Genomic DNA, 22896 nt, shown 5'->3' with positions numbered 1-22896 from the left:
AATGTAGATATGAACTGTATAATGTGTGAAGGCTGATGGCCAAATATCAAAAACATTTTCACAGAAGGTGCAAGTACAATACGACAACGTCCGTGGTGTACTGGTAAGATCTGTTGACTTATAACCCAGAGGTTGTGAGTTTGAAACTGGCTCCCCGGAAAATTTACCGTTTTGAGTAGTGAGCTACTCTTATTGTTAATATTATACAATAAAAACATACATTTGATTTGTGCCTGTAAAAGCCAGTGCAAATTTATAGTACTTGTAAAAGTGTTTTTTCCCCCACTTTTATTCTTTCAGTCACATTCGCGATTTAGAGTTAAGAAGCTTCAGTGTTCCTGAATAATAAGTGTGGTGCTAATATAAATTACAGGAATGTGTCACTTAGGCATTAAATAAGAATGTGTTAAACTATCCAAACAAATGTAATCTAAATGTAGATATTAAGCTATAAGAATGTATTTCTTGTGCTATTAATAATGCAATGTATTGAACTAACTTTATGTAACCTTTGACATTGTATAAGCTATGTGTGTACGAAGAATGAGGAAATACTGTAAGTATGGTCTAGACTGCTGAAGTTGCACACACCTTGTGACAGAATAAGAAATTGCTGCAACTGGTCTTGTATGTGTGCGGTGCTGACAAGGGCGTATTGCTTAAGACCGAGTGTGCCGATAGCTCATCTGTAAGAAACACTGTGCTTCTGCACGTTCCAATCCAGGGTGCGACTGCAAGCTATAACGATCTATGTAGAACCTCAAATTGAACTGCCATATTCTCTCTTTTTTGTTAAACAAGCTGGGTATAAAATGAGGGAAACTCCCTGCTGATGGGAGGCTGGCTGTACCTAACTTAGCTGACAGCTGGGATTGTAAATTACACCCGAGGACAGTCACTAAAGCACAGAGAGTTTCGGTCTTTAGTGGAGGAATATGAAACGCACTATCACGACATCACACTACACACAGAAGTTCGATGGTTAAGCCGAAGTAGCGTTTTATTAAGGTTTTAGGTTTATGGATTTGCGCCCAATAATTCAACAGTTTATTCAGCAGAAGGAGCACACTGATCTGGCATATGTCAATGACAAAAAATTCATACTGGATGTTGCTTTTCTTACCGACATCACAAGGCATTTAAATGCACTTAAACTGAAGTTACAAGGAAACAAGACAATTTTCCCTGTTCTTGTTAGTAATGTTCTGGCTTTTCAGGAAAAGCTACTTCTCTATCAAGAACAGCTTCATCAAGGCGATTTTACTTTTTTCCATCCCAGAGTGCTCGAGTTGGTCAGCTGCGCAGCACTGCTTTCCACCCAGCGGAGTTCATCGTTTTAATGACCTAAAACCAATGATTTGTGCATTTGAAAATCCATTTATTACTGAAGTGAAATCTGCGTCGGAGCTCAGAAATCTTTGGTGCTTCAAAAGAAAAGATTTGAAAAGGCTTATCGATTCACAGAATGACTACATTTTACAGCATAAGTATAAAGAGGAATTAGTTTTGAACTTCTGGATACGTTATGTATCAGGCAGAGAGTATGGTCTTGTCCTAACTTGCACAAATTTTGACCAGTTTTGCGTCCCGTTATGCATATAAAAGCGCATTTTCAGCAATGGCGATTATCAAGTGCAAACAAAACAATTCCCTCTCTGACAAGCACCTAACAGACTGTCTGCATGCTGCAACATCTGGATATCAGCCTGACAAAAACTGGTCAGCAAAATGCAAACCCAGTCTTCACTTTAGACAAGTTTACAATATGTGTTTTGTACAAAGGATTACATTAAATGTATTTTAACGTACATATGAGTTATTGTTGAAAATAACTGCAGGGCACATTTTTCACAAAAGAACCAGATTCTGTGTGTATATAGTTTGTCATAACTGAATTTTCATCATGTACAATGTTTTTATTTGACAGGTTTGTGGACTTAAAGATTGTCACAGATGACTGGGGTCATTACCTGGCCGGGATGCCTGGAGGGACCGGAAAGGGACAGCAACAGCTTCCGGGGCACAAGGGGGCAGTCGCCCTGGATAAAAAGAGGACCTCGGGAAAGGGACAAAAAGGTTTTGACCTGTTGGGAACCGTGGCCACCGCCAGGGGGTGCTTTAAGCCTCATGGGACCTGGGGAACTGTCACTTCCACCACACCAGGCAAGATGGCAGATGAACCTGCCAGGGACGCTTGGAGTGCTTCCGGGGCAAAGGGCAACATTTCCGCCACACCAGGAAGTGTGGCCGGAAGATCGTATTCAGCCACCTGTAGCACATCCGGGCAGGAATTAAAGGAACCGCCTCCTAACAGTCGGAGAGCCAGAGTTGGGAGTGGGAGCAGGATGAAGCTCCCAGGAGGAGAATAATAGAGGCGGCCAAGGACTGAGAAACAGACTTATTGAGGTTATTATTGCTGAGTGCATTGTGTGTAGTGTTGGGACTGTGTTTATGTTTAATAAACGTGTGCAATTTATAAAGATGTGGTTTCTGATTGGTGGTGTCCGGGCAAATCTCACAAGATGTATAAATAAACTGTTTAAGGTTGACAAGAGGGAACGTTAATAAGCATCCCGATTGTATTATCGTTTGTATTTATGGTGGAGCATGGCAGTATTCATGGAACTTACATATTATCCTTATATGCAGGCATTTAAAGAGCAAAAGTAGATGACGCAATAAAATGTTATTTGATCTAAATTACATTAAAAGTTTCCAATAGCTTTCATAATTATTCTAAGATGTATTTTTACTTTACTCCCATTTTCAGATAAATGTTATTTATTAAAATTGTTCTTATCTAGTGATAACAAGTGAAGTCTTATGATAACTCAACTTTAAATCAAGTGCTAATTTCTACATTTATTATTCTTTTGAAGGATTGTTTATTAAACATTAATAAATTTTGTTTGCATTTGGGGTTAGATTTACTAGTTTTAAAACATTCTAACTTCAATCTTTAGGAAATAATTAAAGCCAAAAATGTCAGAAAATGTTAACTTTTTTTGCATTGCAGCCTTTTAGTCAGGCTAATTCCCAGTTGTTGGCCCCTGAAGTACATGAAGTGGAGTAGCACTGGTATAAGGTAAATAGTGTGTCGTTATTTGAAATACATACAATTTCATGCGTGTCTACAACGATCTGGGTAAATGTAGGATGACAGGAAATGTGAGGCAATAAATGAACACATAGGTAAAATAGAAAAAGTTTTCATGTTATAGTACTAATGACAAAATGTTGATATGAAGTGTATAATGTGTGAAGACTGAAGTCCAATTATCAAATAAACACTTTCACAAAAGGTATAACAAGTGTGCTTTTATTCAAGAATATAACCGAAGAAAATTGGGTTAGGGTACAAGACAGACCTGTCTACTTGGCTGAAGCACAGATAAGAACCAAGCATTTGATTCTGGGTCTTTCCTGCATTTACAGTTTTGAGCAGTGAGTTGCTATTATAGAATAAAAACATACATTTGATTCAAGTCTGTAACAGCCAGTGTAAAATTTGTGCGAAGGAATTTAAAGTGGCCCGGCATTATGACTTTTTCGTAGGCTTCAGGGATTCTAGTATTAAACATAGTAATAAGGAAAATAATGAGAAGGTCCCTGTTCAAAAGTTTGCATACCCTTACTTCTTAATAGTATGAATTGCCCCATTTAGCATTAATAATGACATGTGATCTTTTGTGATAGTTGTGGATGAGGCCCTTGACTTTCTCACATGGTAGAGCTGCCCGTTCTTCTTGGCAAAAAGCCACCAGGTCCTGTAAATTTGTTAGCAGTCTTGAATGAACTGCACTTTTGACATCTCCCCAAAGTGGCTCAGTGATATTGAGGTTAGACTGATGGACAATCCAGAGCCTTCACATTTTTCTGATGTAGCCACAAAAGGGTCAGAATATCTGAGGAAAGATAGATGCCTCAGTAAATAAATCTAACCTCTATCCAGGAATTATCTACCACAGTGATATTTTCACTTTACATGCTCTCACGAGGCCTGCTCATTCAGAAACAAAGGGAATTACCAGTTATGCAGATGACACAGATCTGATGATGATCCTAGAACTTATAGCCTAGCACTAAGTGAATTACTAGCTTCTGGGGGGGGAAAAAAAAAAAAAAAGTCAGCAAACAAAAGCTGAGGACTTTAGGAATTAACTAGGCTATCTGGCTTTATAAACAAGGTCCAAAGTAAACAATCTAGGCATCACTTTGGACTCAGAGCTAAACTTCAAATCACACATTAGGGGTATTAAGTTAATACATGCTTTTGCCTTTAACCATCCAGATTATTGCAATGCACTTCTATCAGGAATTACCTAAAAGATAGCTGTGCTTAACTGGTTCAAAATGCAGGGAGAGTTGTAACTAAATAGAAAACATTAGCATACATCATCTGTCTTAGCATCATTACACTGGCTACCAGAGTCCTTTAGGACTAATTTTAGAAGTACTTCACTTTATATACAAGGCTGTAAGAAATTTATATTTTGTTTAGAAGTACTTCACTTTATATATAAGGCTGTAAGAAATTTATATTTTGGACCACGTGTCCCTTACTATCCAAATTAGCCAGCACAGTTGGACATGTTTTGAACAATAAAAGAAAACCTTCACACATACAGTAATCCCTCCTCCATCGCGGGGGTTGCGTTCCAGAGCCACCCGCGAAATAGGAAAATCCGCGAAGTAGAAACCATATGTTTATATGGTTATTTTTAGAATGCCATGCGTGGGTCACAGATTTGCGCAGAAACACAGGAGGTTGTAGAGAGACAGGAACGTTATTCAAACACTGCAAACAAACATTTGTTTCTTTTTCAAAAGTTTAAACTGTGCTCCATGACAAGACAGAGATGACAGTTCTGTCTCACAATTAAAAGAATGCAAACATATCTTCCTTTTCAAAGGAGTGCAAAGCAAGCAGTCAAAAAAAAAATCAATAGGGCTTTTTGGCTTTTAAGTATGCGAAGCACCGCCGGTACAAAGCTGTTGAAGGCGGCAGCTCACACCCCCTCTGTCAGGAGCAGAGAGAGAGAGATAGAGAGAGAGATAAAAAATCAATACGTGCCCTTTGAGCTTTTAAGTATGCGAAGCTCCGTGCAGCATGTCCTTCAGGAAGCAGCTGCACACAGCCCCCCTGCTCACACCCCCCTACGTCAGCGCAAGAGAGAGAGAGAGAGAGAGAGAAAGTAAGTTGGATAGCTTCTCAGCCATTTGCCAATAGCGTCCCTTGTATGAAATCAACTGGGCAAACCAACTGAGGAAGCATGTACCAGAAATTAAAAGACCTATTGTCCGCAGAAACCCGCGAAGCAGCGAAAAATCCGCGATATATTTAAATATGCTTACATATAAAATCCGCGATGGAGTGAAGCCGCGAAAGGCGAAGCGCGATATAGCGAGGGATCACTGTACACAAAAAAAAAAAAATGCAAAGTTAACTGACTGATTCACTCATCAACAAAAACACTATTTCCTGTTTAGCTAAAGAGCTAAAATTTGGCAGGACAGGATATCTACAGCAGTAGGTGGCCACTAAGAAATTACATTGATGTCTATATTTGGGGCTAAAACAAACCCTCACAACAGAAAAACTAAATACCTTAAAGTCTCAAAAATGCCTTGACAGATTTGACTGAAATTTGATAATGTTGTAGAGAAAAAAAGAAAAGTCTACTAATTTCACATTTGTTGATACAGTGGAATCTTGGGTCACGAATGTCCCTGCACACGTACAAATCAAGTTACGACCAAAAAGTTTGCCAAACGTTTACATTTGTTCACAACCACTTGGGTGACGAACAAGCCAGTTTCCCTTCCGATTTCCACACGTGTCTAGTCTCTCCCTGTACAGTACATTGTTCTCAGTCAGACGTGCATCGCGTAGAGGGACTTAGTGGTATAGCGGGTGCACGGCGCACGTCAAGAGGCCAGTTTTAAATAATTGCTGCACTTGCAGCTTAGCGAGGGGCTGTGGTGATTGAGTGGCTGAAGCAGTTCCAGGGGAATTCGTGGTGTGGGCATTTCACACCTAAGTGCACAGGTGGGAAACCGTCCACATCCGTAATTGGTCCCGGGGCTGCTGGTTGCTACAGCTGCCACGTCCTCTTCATAAATAGAAGTGCGAGGCAGCTAAAGGGAGGAAAGAAAAGAGATGGGAGGTTGCGGAGTGAGGAAGTAAGCAGGAAGCAGTGTGGAAAGAACCGGTGTCAGCGAGCGCTTGAGGGCAGGCAAATGGACAGTGAGCCCAAGCAGGGGTGTTTGGCCGACACTCGGTGGGGCAGAAGGAAGCAGTCCCTCCAGCTGAGCGATCAGAGAGCTGAAGTGACAAGAAGGACGGCTGGCTGCGCAAGGCCGAGAAGGCAGCAGGAGTTGTGAGGCTTGGGCGGTGAATTCCCTGACGTGGGCGTCCTGGTCGCCAGGAAAGCCAAGTCTCAGTCTGGAGAGTGCGCGACTGAAGCCAGGGATCAGGAGGCCTCCAGACCAGAAGGAAAGGACAGCTGCAGGTAGAGTGCCTCCCCTGCTGCAAAGCTTGGATAGGGAGAAGCAGGGGGTCACCAGTTAAAGAATGCACCGGGCTTATTTTTAAAGACTGCTTCCAGCATTGTTTTAACCTTGTATTCAATGAAGACTTTTCTCTATTGGATTTTAACCTCCACTTCACTTCTGTTTATATTGGATTATTTATTGAAGGATTCTGAAAGCACTGCACTTTAATTTGGACTTTGTTTTTGATTGTTGTTTTGTTGATTTGCATAAAAGTACTTGGCACTTTTTGCACCATCCCCTTGCTCCATTGTAGTGCCTCACTGTCGTGCTCATCGATAACATTACCGACGGTGACGGGTTTAAGGGCTCCCGGAAGCAAGATGGGAGCATGCAGTGAACCCGCATCATCACAGACTTTACCTCAAAACTAATCTCTCCACCCAGTTCCTCCTCACTTCCTTCATGCCAGTACTCGACTCATGCAAGGTTAGTTTTCTTGGTTGTTTATGGTTAGTTTTTGTATAAATTTAAGATTTTTCAAATGTTCCTTTTTTTTCCCGTGCTTAAAACTCATTTAACTCTTTTAGGGCGGATGTCGACTTCTGTCGACAGGAGGGGTTGAAGGCGAATGTCGACAAAAGTCGACATCCAGGGATAGAGGGCGACAATCAGCTGTTAATGGCGACAAATCTCACTGTCACGTCACAGGCATTCCCTCTGTGCTTGGAGGAATGCTAGACTCGCTGACTCGGCAAATAATCCTTGCGTGTGCATGAGTAGCGAAATGTAAACAATGGCAAGATGGCATCGACATGTGACAAGGGAGCGAAGAGAGTGCAGGAAAGAAAACACTCGGCAGACGATGTTTTGCGCATTATTGCAGAGTCGGACTCTTGATTTTTCAGAATCTGATTTTATTGGCAGTGATCAGGAGATCGAGCAAGAGAGTGAGAAGCCGGCATCAGCTGATCAGACACCAGCCGACGCCGCGCCAGCGGATCTGCTGCCAGTTGAGTGCCTTCGCGCAGCCGATGCATCTACGTCAAGGTTCGCATGGGATAAATACACAGACATTGATCCGTTGAGAGCCGATCTGGCTACCGGAGTTTACAAGACGGCATGGCTTGCTGTTGGACACGACAGATCACCAGCTGCTGTACTTCAGGCTGCTCTCTCCTGATGCTGCTTTTCAGCTACTGTCAGACGAGACAAACAGGTAGGCAGAGAATTTTTTTGAATCGCGGGCTGCGTTTGCATCGCATTCTCGTTTTTCAAAGTGGAAACCCACAACAAAAGACGAGATGAAGCGCGCTGTGGCATTACAAATAGAGATGGGACAGAACTGGTGATATAACTTCAGGGAGCATGTTTTGTCCCCTGGTGGCTTTGGACAGGTTATGCAGCGTGGTGATAGGTACGGGCTGCTGCAAAGTTTTGTTTACTTCTGTAATGAACAGAAGCAAATCCCATGGGGTGAGCCAGGCTATAATGCCAGACAAAGTTCATAAAGTTTCAGAAGATGAAAAGAGGTGACAATACGGTTTTCTTGCAGGCAGAAAACTTGGTGGCAGTGGCATGGCACGATGGCAAATGGGTGACTTGTCTCTCTACAGTACACACTAACAATATATGTGAGAAAGTGCAGCAACAGACAATTGAAAAATAGGCATCAAAGCAACACATATTGTAAGGAGTGCAATGTGGCAATGACTGAAATTGGCTGCTTTGAGCGAGATCAGACTTTGCTGTGTAAAATGTATGTGAAATCAGAGAGTATGCAGGCTCAAACAACATGCAAGACAGTAACATTTGTCAAAAGTAAACATTTTTTGTTGATTTGATATGTTAAACAACTGCTTTGTGTTCTTTTTTAAAAAATGTTAGTTTTTGGAAAAATATTCAGCCCTGGGAGAAAAGAAAAAAAAAAAAAAATTAGCCCTAAAAGAGTGTGTATATATATATAATGTATAAAAAAAAAAAAAAAAAGTATTTACAGCAAGTGGTTCGTAAGTCTGTAGCATGAACTCTTGCAATGTTAGTTTTCTCTGTTCAAGGTTTTCTCAGTGTTATTCAATTTTTACATTTAGTTTACTATTATACTGTGCATTCTATGGTATAATTAACTATTTTTGTGCTTAAAAATCTTTAAAAAAAATATTTTCACACAGTTCATACGGTCCGGTCCGGAACAGATCGATTGTGTTTACATACAATCCTATGGGAGAAATTACTTTGGGTCACAACCAAATTGGGTTGCGACCAGGACTTTGGAACGAATTATGGTTGTGACCCGAGGTTCCACTGTATTTGACCTACAGCATTTGCTACAGCACTATTACACTCTAATGCACTGTGTGCCCGGTTTCACTACAGCGCTGAAAACAATCTCACAGAGAAATAGGGTGTGTTGCTTTATGCAAATTGTACACTGTCTGCATAAGAAAAGTGAAAGGAGAAAAGTTCAGCGAAACCCAGAGGTATGTTCATCAAGTGCTTGCAATGTGGCTATAAGCATTGTCGGTATTAACCTTGCGCAAATTCTTAAGTCAGAATTTCAGTTCCCACCATCCACTGCAGTGCTCTAGACAACCAAGTTTAAATAAGATTGACAAACGTGCCATCAAAGGTTGTAACTACTGCCTGTTTTTTCCTCAACCACTTTGGGATTGGGAGTAATTTCCATTGCTTCCCTGGATTACAGCATTTATCTTAGAAAAGTCCTTCTAATCTTTTGTGGCCTTGTGTCCCAGTTTAACCTTTAAGTTCCAAGATGACCCACAGACAGTATTTGACGAGAGGGGCGTTTTCTCCTTTCATGAATCGAGTGTGATTCAGGTAAAAATATCATACAGGATTGTGAAACACTTCAGCAGACTGAGGGACACATCAATTTCAGATAAAAAAAAAAAAAATGCAACCAGTTTATTAGTTCATAGTCTTGGGTTTTTGAAAAAGTCAACATTGTTGTCCAGCACCATATCATCAAATTTGCAATATCAAACAACGATCAACTTTAAGTTCTTATTAAAGTTATAAAAACAGAGGAAATAAAGAAAAAGTAGCAAATTAATGAAGCAAAAGCACGGCTGAACTGAATAATGCACATTTTTTTCTATAGCAGATGGAGAGATTACACAGAATATGATAAAATGAGAACAGGACAGTGTTTTTGAGTAATAGTAATTAGTAACCTTTTTTCATGTATTCATATCCACTGTACAATGAGGCAGTACTAATGTTACGCTTTGATGTTTTCTATAATGCTGCTGCTGCAGCCCAGTGCTGCCTGTATCTTCACCTATGAATGTTACAAAGCATGAGAGTAACAGTATGAAGTTCGTGAACATCACCACTGTAATTGTTAATGCTCTGTAACTCAAACAGATTTGACTGCAGATGTCCACCTCTGTTGAAATGACAGAAGTACAGCCTCTCTCGCTATCTGGTTCAACAGAATCAACCAGTTTAATCACCTAGTAGTAGTGGCATAACCTTAAAAAAATCTGACTCAATTATAACATTGTCTCAAACTGCTGTGATTAATTTTTGAGATAATAGTGCAAGCTTTTACAAAAATGTTTTATAGATCACACACTAAAGGTATGAAAATTCAAACTCCACAGCTAATGCACAGTATTTCATGATTCCTGTGACTGCATGGTTCTTTGGGTACTTTGCTTTTCCCCCTGTTCTTCAAAAGAGTACAGGTTAAATTAACAAGTGTGCATTCCCTGTGATTGATAAGATCCACCCCAGGGTGATCCCAACCTTATTTCCTATGCTTTTGGGACAGGGATTACCTGTCCCAATTGGAGGAGAGGTCAGAAGTGGATAGATTGTCATTTGAAAACTTGATTTTAATAAAGGCCAGTACTAACGTTATAAATCCTCACACAAGCAGCCACTACAGTTTTACATGAGGAAGTCTTAACTTAAGCTTTTACCTTTATTACATTCCCCCCCCCCCCAAGGTAAATGTGGTTGATGATGGCTCAATACTGAAACCTAAAAAACTCAATTTATATCCTTAAATTGATAATTACCAAAATAGTGGTACTGTACATATGTAGTGAAAAATTAAATGTGTGCACCGACAATGTTTGGTTGTGGGAATTACTTTCATAAAAAAGTTTTTCCATTCAGGCCAACATTTACTGCCTCAACTGATGCAGGAAGATGCCAAATTAAGGAGAAATTTAACAAATGGCACATTCCAAACTTTCACTAAGATATATCCCAATAAATCATGGAGATCTCAAAAATAAATAAGCTAATATGATTAGTTGTGAATTAATTAATACAGTGGCCCTTTTAAGGAAGCAAATAATGGCAGACATTGCTAAATTCACTACAAAATGTTGGGGCAAATATTCTCTGCTGGCAATATTATAACAATTAGTGTTTAAGGTGTTGCCGTTAATGAGTATCCTATGTACAACTGTTTTATTTCGGGGGACCTCCACACATTTCAGCTAATGTGAATTGAATCAAACCTCGTAAACACAATGAACCAAATAAGCTTCAATCATGGTGACAAAAGTCAGAAGACAAACCTCCGACTTAATAATGAAACAGAAAAATGTTTGTTTTTTTAGCCTAACATATCAGCGAAGTGGAAAAAGGCTTTACAAAAGGTCAGATATTACCATTCATCATTGTACCTATATTCATTTTTAGCAGCATTTACAAAATCAGAACTATATAAACCATACCTCACCATTAGAAAAAAAAGAACTCAGGTTCTAACATTACTTATATAAAGATGAAATACAGGAATTTCCAAGCTTTTCTTTTAAATTATGATTGTGAAATTAATTATGAAAGATACAATCTTCTCTGCACTTCTCACACCTTGTATTAGTCAACAGGTTCAAGCAGTGGAGAGCTTGTTAAAAAACAGTGAGGGAACAAGAGCACCACAGAAACGGAGCAAACATGCAAGAAAGCAAGCAAGAGTGGATATATATAAGAGAGAGAGAGAGAGAGAGAGAGAGAGAGAGAGAGAGAGAGAGAGAGAGAGGAGAGAGACTGCGCGCACACACACACACTGGTCAACGCCAGCCCGCCACCATACTGTAGCAGTGAGTGGCTGCAACAGAAAAGCACACCAAAGGATCTCTCTGCAGCTCTGACTTATTTTGTATTTTTTCCCCTTTTTTTAGCACTTCCTGCATCAGAACTGACTGCTCTGTGTGCTACATATTTGCTGGGACCTGTACTCTGAAACCTGAATCAGCACAGGGTCTTTTCAGCCATCAACAAGTTAAGGCAGGTGGACCCCCAGCCGTGAAAGAAGATTGATCCTTAAATAACCAACTGAATTGACAAGATCGGCGTGTGGAGGGGTGGGGGGGGGGGGGGGGGGGTGCACGATATTTTAGGATTACAACATATGAAGTTTAAGCAAATGCCTCAAAAAAAAAAAATCTCTCCGTCTTACAGAAACATTTTTTTTTTTTTTTTTTTTTTAAAGCGGTGGATTTAAACAAAAAAGCTGTGGCTTGACATGGAATTTCTGCTTTCGTTACAGCTGGAGAGACTAAGCATTGCTTTACTTAAGGAAAGAGCAATTCCTTTTGTGATTTTTCAAAAGGGCTTTTTCCCTCATGGATTTTCTTTCCATCTCGTTGCTCAAGGAGTCTGCAGAGGAGGATAGTTGAATGCAGCCTCCAATGTGCACAAAAGAATGGGTAAGTTTGCTCTTTTATACAATGGGTTTCAAAATGGGGTGGGGGTGGTGGGGGCTAACTGAGTAAATTAAATGCCTCTGCCAAACATGTCATTTATCTGAACAGAAATATACAATAACACAAATGACAACCTGCTTGAGACATTCACTCTTTAAAAGGCTTATTATAGAGAACGTTGTTACATCAATACAATGCTTAACTGAGTTGCAGGCAGCACAAAATGCAACATTGTTGGATAACTGAATTACTGAAACATTTTTGATTTTCCTTAATGTTAAATTTGAATTGTTTTTACGAGGAATCAAAAAAATCTACTGAAGTCATAATGGTATAGACATCCCTGTATATTAAAATATATAGTTTTGTGCAAAATTACATTTAGATGTATTAAAGTTAAAGGGAACTGTCTACCAATGAAAGGTGAAAAACAAGCACATACAAAAATACTTTTTAAACACGTTAACAAATTGACAAAATGAGTTACTGCTTTATTTAAAGCCAAAAAGCTGCCATTATAGAACATCAAATTGGTAAAGCACCCTTGCTTTTTTTTTTTTTTTTTTGAGGCTCAAGATTTATTTTGTTAATTCCTCAGGTTTCCATTCAAGATGGCCATTGGTGGGTCCAACACCAGCGGCACTTTATGTGATCAGTATGCTGCTACGTTTGCTCCCTGCATCCGGCACAGCCTGCCCTCAGAAATGTCGTTGTGAGGATCTGCTCTTTTATTGCGACTCCCAGAGTCTACATTCTCCACCGGATGGGGTGGACAGAGGTGCTTTAGGCCTTTCTTTGAGGCACAACAGCATCACAGAACTGCGTCCAGACCAGTTCTCTGCTTTCACTCAGCTGACCTGGCTCCATCTAGATCACAACCAAATTACAGCAGTGAGGGAGGATGCCTTCCAGGGACTGTACAAATTAAAGGAGTTAGTTCTGAGCTCCAACCGCATCTTCCAGTTGCCCAACAGCACCTTCATTCACCTCATCAATCTTCAAAATCTGGACCTCTCTTTCAATTTAATGACATCTCTGGAACCAGAGCTTTTTCATGGCTTACGCAAACTACAAACTTTGCACCTTCGTTCCAACTCACTACGCACCACTCCTGTCCGCATCTTTTGGGATTGCCGCAGCTTAGAATTTCTTGACCTGAGCAACAATCGTCTAAGAAGCCTAGCCAGAAATGGCTTTGCTGGCTTAATCAAGTTGAGAGAACTCCACCTGGAACATAATCAGTTAAGCAAAATTAATTTAGCTCACTTCCCAAGGCTCATAGGCTTGCAGACACTTTACCTACAATGGAACAAAATCAGTAACTTGACATGTGGAATGGAGTGGATATGGACCACCCTAGAAAAACTTGACCTTACAGGAAATGAGATTCGCTCCATTGGCCCAGACGTGTTTGAGACCATGCCAAACCTTAAGGTTCTACTGTTGGACTCTAATAAACTGACCAGCCTGGACATGCGGATTTTGAGCCGGTGGAAATCTCTAAGCAACATTGGGCTTTCTGGTAACTTATGGGAATGTACCAAAAGGATCTGCTCACTGGCTACTTGGCTTAGCAATTTTAAGGGCAGGTGGGAACACTCCATATTATGTTACAGCCCGGAATATGCGCAAGGCGAGGAAATACTGGACGCTGTTTTTGGATTCCAGCTCTGCCAGAATTTTTCAGCAGCAGTAGCTGCACCAACTACGGGTTCCCCGGAGGCAACTTTCATACAGGAAGCCAGCAGTGATTTTTTTGGAATAATGCCTACACAGGACTATGCACAGACTATAGGGAGCTTGACTACAATGACTATTACTACAACTACTACCAGAACCACTTATCCTACAATTAATCCCCCTAGACCAACTACTACTACTCTGCTGAGCACAGAGACTACAGAGGAAGACAATATTGAAGATGACAATACACTTCTTACTCAGCGAGTCATCATTGGTACCATGGCTCTGTTATTCTCCTTCTTCCTCATTATCTTTGTGGTTTTCATATCTCGCAAGTGCTGCCCTCCAACTCTGCGCCGGATTAGGCATTGCTCAGCCATTCAAAATCGTCGACAGATGAGAAACCAGGCCAGGCAACCTATGGCAGACTTAGCCACCCAGGTCCCCTATAATGAATATGATCCTAGCCATGAGGAAGGTGCACTGGTCATTATCAACGGGTATGGACAGTGCAAGTGTCAGCAGCTGCCTTACAAAGAGTGTGAAGTATGAGTTGTTTCTCACTCCCTTTTCTCATTCAGTCACTCCCAAAACACAGGGTTTAATTAAAACAAAAAGGTGACTGTAAGTACAGCATTTTATTAATATACCCATTTCATTTTATTTATGTTTTACTATTTGCATATTCATGCTTTATTTCTATGAAGTAAAAAAGTAATGAAATGGTGCTACTTGAATAATTCTTGTTCAGGAGACAGAACCAAGGTTTATTAAAAGAAAGCTATACAAGAGGAAACATTAGAAAATTTCAAGACAGTGTTAGCATCTGAGCTAAAAATCTGAATGATTAAGGGAAAAAGTGAATATTTACAGCCTTCAAAGCCTGGCTCCCTTGTTGCACAATAAGAGGAGTTATTCTGCCCTCTTGTGATTCTATAAGGGAACTAACATTTCTTGTACAGTCAATAAACCGAAGGAAATCATCTTCTCAAATATGGAAACCAGTTTAGTTCTCAACATGTTAAGAGTTTAACCTTAATGCAAAAGCCACAAAGTTAGCTGCCACCTTACACAATTTCAGGGTGTGACGTGTAATTTTAAAAAGATTTATTCCAAAAAAGCATAATTTTTTTAAACCATCCCAGCTGTGCCCTCAGCATAACTACTATTGGGAAATGCAATGTGGAACATGTAGCACTGTACATTATTGCTTTACTCATGCTAGGCTTAAATGTTTGCACACAATCAACCTACTGCTTATGTGATTTTAAAACGGACCATCCCATTATAACTCACACCCTAAATTAAAAGCTACAATATGGGGGTTGTGGCCTCTCTAGTTGTAAACATGCACAGACCATATACAAAAAATTCTTTCAATGAAAAATCCAACATGTCTGGCTATTCCAAGAATCTTTGATCAGTATAGTGACTGATGAAGGGAATTGAAGGAAAAATGCTACAGTCACCTGATCCATTTAAGTTAAATAGACAATGACAAAAGTGGCACTAACATTTAATTAAGGTTTAAAAAACACCATACATTCTTGGCTTTCACCTATCGCCGTGTGTGTATCAGAGGGTGTACTGTTTTTGATTAAAAACATATCAATGTGAAGCACTGTGCTTCATCCTTTTATGAAATACACTTACCAGCTAGGTCTGTGCAGTAAACGGAGCTAATTAAGAATAAAAATGTTGTATAACCCAAAGTTGCGAGGCAGAAGCATCTGCTCGTGATGCTTACATCAAATATAGAGAGGGCACAGACATACATCTTAGCATCTCACAATCTGAAGGGGAGATATTTATTGTAACAGATTGCTATTCAATTAAAAATAATTTACATATACACAGAACACAATTTAAAAGAAAGGGTAGGTTTGGGGTGGGGCAACTGGATAACATTCATTAAAATAATGACTAATAGTCAAAAGGTCTGTGCAACTAAGAGCGATAATCTTTCAATCATGCATAACATTTGTTATATCCAACAGTATTCCACACACCCCACCATGTTAAGCACAGTTGCATACTCTCTATGCTAATTAGCTTCACTCTGCAATCTGTTAAAAAAAAGTCTGAGCACTAATATCAACTCTCCTTAAAGGATAAAGTCATTAAATAATTAAGTTAAACAACAAAGTCTAAATTAAATTATTCTTACCTAAAACATGATGCTTACATAAAATTTGTCTTGGTGGGTGCTGACATTCCCCGAGTGTCTCCCATAACACGATGAATTAACTGTTTTTCCGAAATGTGCCATACATAATAAGTGACAGGCAAACAAAGTTTGATTTTACATTAAAGTCTAACACAAAGAAACAAACCTACACTTCAAAATTAATGTTGCAGCTTTCTGAAGAACAAGGACATTCAAGTGGGACCTTTAGCTGGTGGCAAGTAGCATACTGCCCACACATTTAATCATTTCACTGTTTTCTTCTAATAGGAGTGACCTGTGTTGGTATACCATGAACTTCAAAAACAGTACGTCCCAGCCTCATCCAATGATTTCAATGCAGGCTCCATGACTCACCCCATCTTCATCTGTGCCAATCCTTCAGCACACAATGAATGCTCTACCTTTTTTTTTTTTTTTTTTTTTTTTAATTTTTAAATGTTAAATATACAATTTCATATATGTATAGTGGGTAAAAGATGTGGCTTTAACGGAGAAAATTTTTCCTCAAGACATATATTTTTAAATAAAAATGTTATAATTAATGGGTCCTTTTGGTCTGGTGGCTTAATATAGGAGATGGACTGGGGTTTGGGAGAGTAGCATGGTTTTCAGCATTTTCAGCCAGAGAATGCTTTACAATTGACAGCAACATAATTCAGAAATGTTGTAAACACATCTATTGGGTTGCTGGATTCTGTATATTAAAACTGTACCATACCAAGAAGCACACATGCATTTGTCCATATTACATGCTAGAAGCGAATATAACCATGGTGGTTGGGGTGTTGGGAGTTGGGGAATGGAGAACGCAACAAAGAAAGATTTCTCTGACCTAGAGAAGTGGGGAGAAGAAAATGCAATTATATGAATAAAAAAAAAAAATCATCTGTGGAGCAATTTTCTAGAAAATATGGTAGAACGTTTAAGTCAAACTGAAAAGAAAATCTAAATAACCCTTAACCACCTCAACTATTGCACACAAACCAAAAAAAAAAAAAAAAAAGGTAAATGAAAATAGGAAATGCTACCTCTGAAACAAACCTGTTTAAGCTATTTTCATCTGGAGCATTCCCACGTTATTTATTATTTTCAGTGCAGGAAAAATGAAATGCTGCACTTTCACACATTAAAGGCTATGTTATGTATAATAACCTTTTTACATAAAAATATCAACATTAAAAAGAAAAAAGTAATCTATTTAACCAATTTGACATTTCTAAGCAATTCTACATGTTATGCCATGAGCAATATACAGTACATGACAGCATTTTGAATTTTGCTTGGATGATTTGTCATTATGCTGTACACCTTTTCTTTTGATCTTGTGATGGCCAAGTAAGTTTCAGGGGTGTGTGTGTGTGTTTATGGGTTCAGCAAAATTTACAATTTCTTTCTTTAAATGTAATGTCTACTTGGGTAATCTTTGAAGTTTACAAGCATGTAAAGCTTATTCAGCTCTTGCAGCCTTTAATTTGGAAATGATGCTAAAAAACACTACATCTGATTTTTAAATTAAAATGATCAACAGAATATAGTTGAGGCCCAGGGCAATAAAATTACAAAAATGACAAGACATCTGAACTCATACTTCATGCCTTTTTTATATATGGGTACAAGGAAGTGTACCATTGTTTTGCTAAATGGTAGACTAGACATTTCAGTTTCATAAATCTGCTAAAACAAGAAGAAAATCTAAATAAGCACTCAAACTTCATGAGGATTTAGAAAGGGATGATTATAGTGAGTAAATATACACTTGAAAATGAAATTTCAAAATATTAAAATTAGTAAATAAATATGAACTTAATTTTGACAGGCAAAGATCTTTGAAGTGCATGCAATTACAAAATTAAATGAGACTGCAAGCATAAACAAACTTTCACTAAATATGAGCATTAAAGATTGTCAAACCTGAAACGCTGTGCAAATTACAAATACACTGGATATTGAAATACTCCAATGATTTAAAAAAAAAAAAAAAAAAAAAAAAAAAAACTTAAATATCTTAGCTTGTTTTTACAAAATTTGTCTCTCTTCTTATGTTCAGGCAACAGTATTATAAATGTGCTTTGAAAACAGGAAGTATGGTGTACATGTAATTACAACAATGTTTAGCTTGCACTGAAAATTCTTTACAAATGAGTACAATAATTACATAATGAGTAAGTATTAAGCTGCCATAAGTCAAGTCTTAAGTATACATAATCATGTACCCCTTCAGAAGTCAAGGTGGTGAATAACAAAGTTTCACAGAGTGACCCACATTTGTACAATGGTTAGCACTACTCCCTCCTGGGTCCAGAAGACTCACCCAGTCACCATCTATATGGTCTGCACATATTTACATGGGTTTCTGCTCAGCTACTTTATTTTTCTGAGCAAAATGTGCTATGTGATGGACTGACACTCTACCTGGGGACAGTTTATGCTTTGTGTTATAATAATGCCAGGATAGTATCTAGATCCCACCCTGAAACCCCAAATTGGATTAAGTAAATTAGGGGAATAATTAATGTTTTGCATAATGTTAAATTCTAAAACTAAAAGGACAGAAAAATGCTTGCTATTAAAAGTACAAAATGAAGCCAAATGCATCTGTCTGTCCAGACAGTTCCTGTAATGAGAAAACACTTATTTACTCTGTCTTGAATGGTGGCATAAATCTTAACAAATGTTCATGTAGCAATAGACGGAATCCATTCAGGTCAACAACTACAAGTTGACTAATAAAAACCAGCAAACAGCTTAAATGTTTCATATTCATTCTCCAATGTTTCACAACTAACCCTCAATGTGACATCATTAATCCAGTTTGGAAAAAGATTATCACACAAAAGGACAAAAATTAACCCCTGACTAAATCCATCTTAGGCCATTACTAAATTGAGCTTCCTCTTTTCCTTGGACAACTATTTTATACCAATGGCTCACTATATATTTCACTTATAAGACCCTAAACTTTAAACGTCACGTACATTCAATTGACATCATCTGCCAGGCTGGGGTTAGGTTAATGGCCACTAGAAAAAGAAAACAATTTAAGCATTGTATTTGGATGCACAAAATATGCATAAAATGAAAAAACTAAGAAAGCATAACATACTGTATAATCATTAAAATGACTAAGAGCTGCAAACACAGTCTGAATTGCTAAATGGTTATGTAGTTTGATCAGTACTTAAAATTCCCTCTATTCTGTTGATTATTGCATTAATAAGACAAATATTCAGAAACACCTCCCGTCTAGGTGTACGGTACCTACATAATGAAAATTCAATCATTTTCATGGTTGAGTGTCAAAGCAAACTGCAAAACTAAGATCATAAATAATTTGCCTGTAAAACTGAAATGATCAGCTCTGAAATGTGTGTGTGATATGATCTACTTACAAGTATAATCTTTTGAAAGATTTCAGCTGGAGCAGGGTAAGAATCCAAAGTAGTAACTCAACAGATTTGCTGATTACAGTGGTTTAAGCCAAAACACCACTTTTTGCTATAGAGAATGAGCTGTTGTAAACTCCCAGAACACTCAATTCTTTCAATTGATGAAAACCCAAAAAAAGGTACAGTGGGGCAAAAAAGTATTTAGTCAGCCACCAATTGTGCAAGTTCTCCCACTTAAAAAGATGAGAGAGGCCTGTAATTTTCATCATAGGTAAACCTCAACTAAGAGACAAAATGAGAAAAAAAAAAATCCAGAAAAATCACACTGTCTGATTTTTGAAGAATTTAGTTAGTTTTACTTGCCTTCAGCCTCAGCAAGTAATCTGAAACTGGCTCGACTATGTTGAGATTAGGCCCATACCCCCTGTTGCAGGACTCCCAGTTCCTCTTTTTCTTGCAAATAGTTAATGATATAAGCAATGTGTTTGGGGCAGTTGTCATGTTGCAGAATGAAGTGGGAGACTGATCTGCATCTACAACAGCCCCTCTCCCAGTCCCACCCACCATAAACAATTTCTATTTCTGTTAATCCATTTGGATCAACATATACATTATGTCTATTTCACTGATGATTAGCACTTATTACAAGTATAGCACTAGGTTATATGACCACACATATCTCACTCTTGTTAAACCTAAGACTTTTTTATACTTAATTTAAAAACCTTATCATGGTGGAGGGGTTTGCATGTCCCAATGATCCTAGGAGCTCTGTTGTCTGGGGCTTTATGCCCCTGGTAGGGCCACCCAAGGAAAACTGGTCCTAGGTGAGGGGTGAGACAAAGTGTGGTTCAATATAACCTCCTATGACGAATAAAAAATTTGGACGGCGTTTTCCCTCGCCCGGATGCAGGTCACCGGGGCCCCACGCTGCAGCCAGGCCTGGAGGTGGGGCTCGATGGCGAGCGCCTGGTGGCCGGGCTTGCACCCATGGGGCTCAGCTGGGCACAGCCTGAAGAGACAACGTGGGTCCCCCTTCCCATGGGCTCACCACCTATGGGAGGGGCCAGGGAGGTCGGGTGCAGTGTGAGTTGGGTGGTGGCCGAAGGTGGGGACCTTGGCGGTGCGATACTCGGCTACAGAAGCTGGCTCTTGGGACGTGGAATGTCACCTCTCTGAAGGGGAAGGAGCCTGAGCTTGTGTGCGAGGTTGAGAAGTTCCGGCTAGATATAGTCGGGCTCACCTCGACGCACAGCTTGGACTTTGGAACCAATCTCCTTGAGAGGGGCTGGACTCTGTACCACTCTGGAGTTGCCCCCAGTGAGAGGCGCTGAGCTGGTGTGGGCATACTTATTGCCCCCCCGACTTGGAGCCTGTACATTGGGGTTTACCCCGGTGGACGTGAGGGTAGCCTCCCTCCGCCTTCGGGTGGGGTGACGGGTCCTAACGGTTGTTTGTGTGTATGCACCAAAACAGCAGTTCGGAGTACCCACCCTTTTTGGAGTCCCTGGAGGGGGTGCTAGAGGGCATACCTTCTGGGGACTCCCTCGTACTGCTAGGAGACTTCAATGCTCACGTGGGCAATGACAGTGAGACCTGGAAGGGCGTGACTGGAAGGAATGGCCCCCCTGATCTGAACCCGAGTGGTGTTTTGTTATTGGAGTTCTGTGCTCGTCACGGATTGTCCATAACGAACACCATGTTCAAGCATAGGGGTGTTCATATGTGCACTTGGCACCAGGACACCCTAGGCCTCAGTTCGATGATCGACTTTGTGGTCGTGTCATCAGACCCGCGGCCACATGTCTTGGACACTCGGGTGAAGAGAGGGGCGGAGCTGTCAACTGATCACCACCTGGTGGTGAGTTGGCTCCGATGGTGGGGGAGGATGCCGGTCAGGCCTGGTAGGCCCAAACGTTTTGTGAGGGTCTGCTGGGAACGTCTGGCAGAGCCCCCTGTCAGAAGTAGCTTCAACTCCCACCTCCGGCAGAACTTCGACAATGTCCGAAGGGAGGTGGGGGACATTGAGTCTGAATGAGCCATGTTCCGTGCCTCTTTTGTTGAGGCGGCTGACTGGAGCTGTGGCCGTAAGGTAGTCGGTGCCTGTCGTGGCGGCAATCCCCGAACCCGTTGGTGGACACCGGCGGTGAGGGATGCCGTCAAGCTGAAGAAGGAGTCCTACCAGTCCCTTTTGTCCTGTGGGACTCTGGAGGCAGCTGATAGGTACGGGCAGGTCAAGCGGAATGCGGCTTCGGTGGTTGCTGAGGCAAAAACTCGGGCATAGGAGGAGTTTGGGGAGGCCATGGAAAACGACTTTCAGAAGGCTTCAAGGAGATTCTGGTCCACCGTCCGGCGTCTCAGGAGGGGGAAGCAGTGCAGTGTCAACACTGTATATGGTGGGGATGGTGCGCTGCTGACCTCGCCTCGGGACGTTGTGGGTCGGTGGGTATGGGGGGGGTGAGTACTTTGAAGACCTCCTCAATCCCACTAACATGCCTTCCAATGAGGAAGCAGAGCCTGGGGACTCGGAGGTGGGTTCCCCCATCTCTGGGACGGAGGTCACCGAGGTGGTCAAAAAACTCCTTGGTGGCAGGGCCCCGGGGGTGGATGAGGTATGACCGGAGTTCCTCAAGGCTCTGGATGTTGTAGGGCTGTCTTGGTTGACACATCTCTGCAACATCGCATGGACATCAGGGACAGTGCCTCTGGATTAGCAGACCGGGGTGGTGGTCCCCCTCTTTAAGAAGGGGGACCGGAGGGTGTGTTCCAACTACAGAGGGATCACACTCCTCAGCCTCCCTGGAAAAGTCTATTCGGGGGTCCTGGAGAGGAGGGTCCGTCAGATAGTCGAACCTCGGATTCAGGAGGAACAGTGTGGTTTTCGTCCTGGTCGTGGACCAGCTCTACACCTTTAGCAGGGTCCTGGAGGGTGCATGGGAGTTCGCCCAACCAGTCTCAATGTGTTTTGTGGACTTGGAAAAGGTGTTCGACCGTGTCCCTCGGGGAATCCTGTGGGGGGTACTCCGAGAGTATGGGGTACCGGACCCCCTGATAAGAGCTGTTCGGTCCCTGTACGATCGGTGCCAGAGCTTGGTCCGCATTGCCGGCAGTAAGTCGAACCCGTTTCCAGTGAGAGCTGGACTCCGCCAGGGCTGCCCTTTGTCACTGATTCTGTTCATAACTTTTATGGACAGAATTTCTAGGCGCAGCCAGGGTGTTGACGGGGTCCGGCTTGGTGGACTCAGGATTGGGTCACTGCTTTTTGCAGATGATAATGTCCCGTTTGCTTCATCAGGCCGTGATCTTCAGCTCTCTCTGGATTGGTTCGCAGCTGAGTGTGAAGCGGCTGGGATGGGAATCAGCACCTCCAAATCTGAGACCATGGTCCTCAGCCGGAAAAGGGTGGAGTGCCCTCTCAGGGTTGGGAGCGAGATCCTGCCCCAAGTGGAGGAGTTCA

At 40.9% G+C, this 22896-nt stretch overlaps 2 protein-coding genes across 3 annotated transcripts in view; one reads left to right on the top strand and one right to left on the bottom strand.

The window, feature by feature from the left end:
* The window catches only part of ctnna1 (catenin (cadherin-associated protein), alpha 1), a 229827-nt gene that overhangs the window by 133221 nt on the left and 73710 nt on the right, over positions 1–22896 (bottom strand). The gene's annotated exons all lie outside the window — the stretch shown is intronic.
* Positions 11479–16197, top strand: lrrtm2 (leucine rich repeat transmembrane neuronal 2). Its single transcript, XM_051934151.1, has 2 exons — positions 11479–12185; positions 12781–16197. The coding sequence occupies exons 1-2, from the start codon at positions 12182–12184 to the stop codon at positions 14415–14417; spliced, it is 1641 nt and encodes a 546-aa protein (XP_051790111.1). The 5' UTR covers positions 11479–12181; the 3' UTR covers positions 14418–16197.

Source organism: Erpetoichthys calabaricus, chromosome 11 (assembly GCF_900747795.2).
Source record: "Erpetoichthys calabaricus chromosome 11, fErpCal1.3, whole genome shotgun sequence".
In the NCBI taxonomy this organism is placed as follows: Eukaryota; Metazoa; Chordata; class Cladistia; order Polypteriformes; family Polypteridae; genus Erpetoichthys; species Erpetoichthys calabaricus.
Note: the sequence above shows the minus strand (reverse complement) of the source record. Positions and strands in the feature narration are given on the sequence as shown.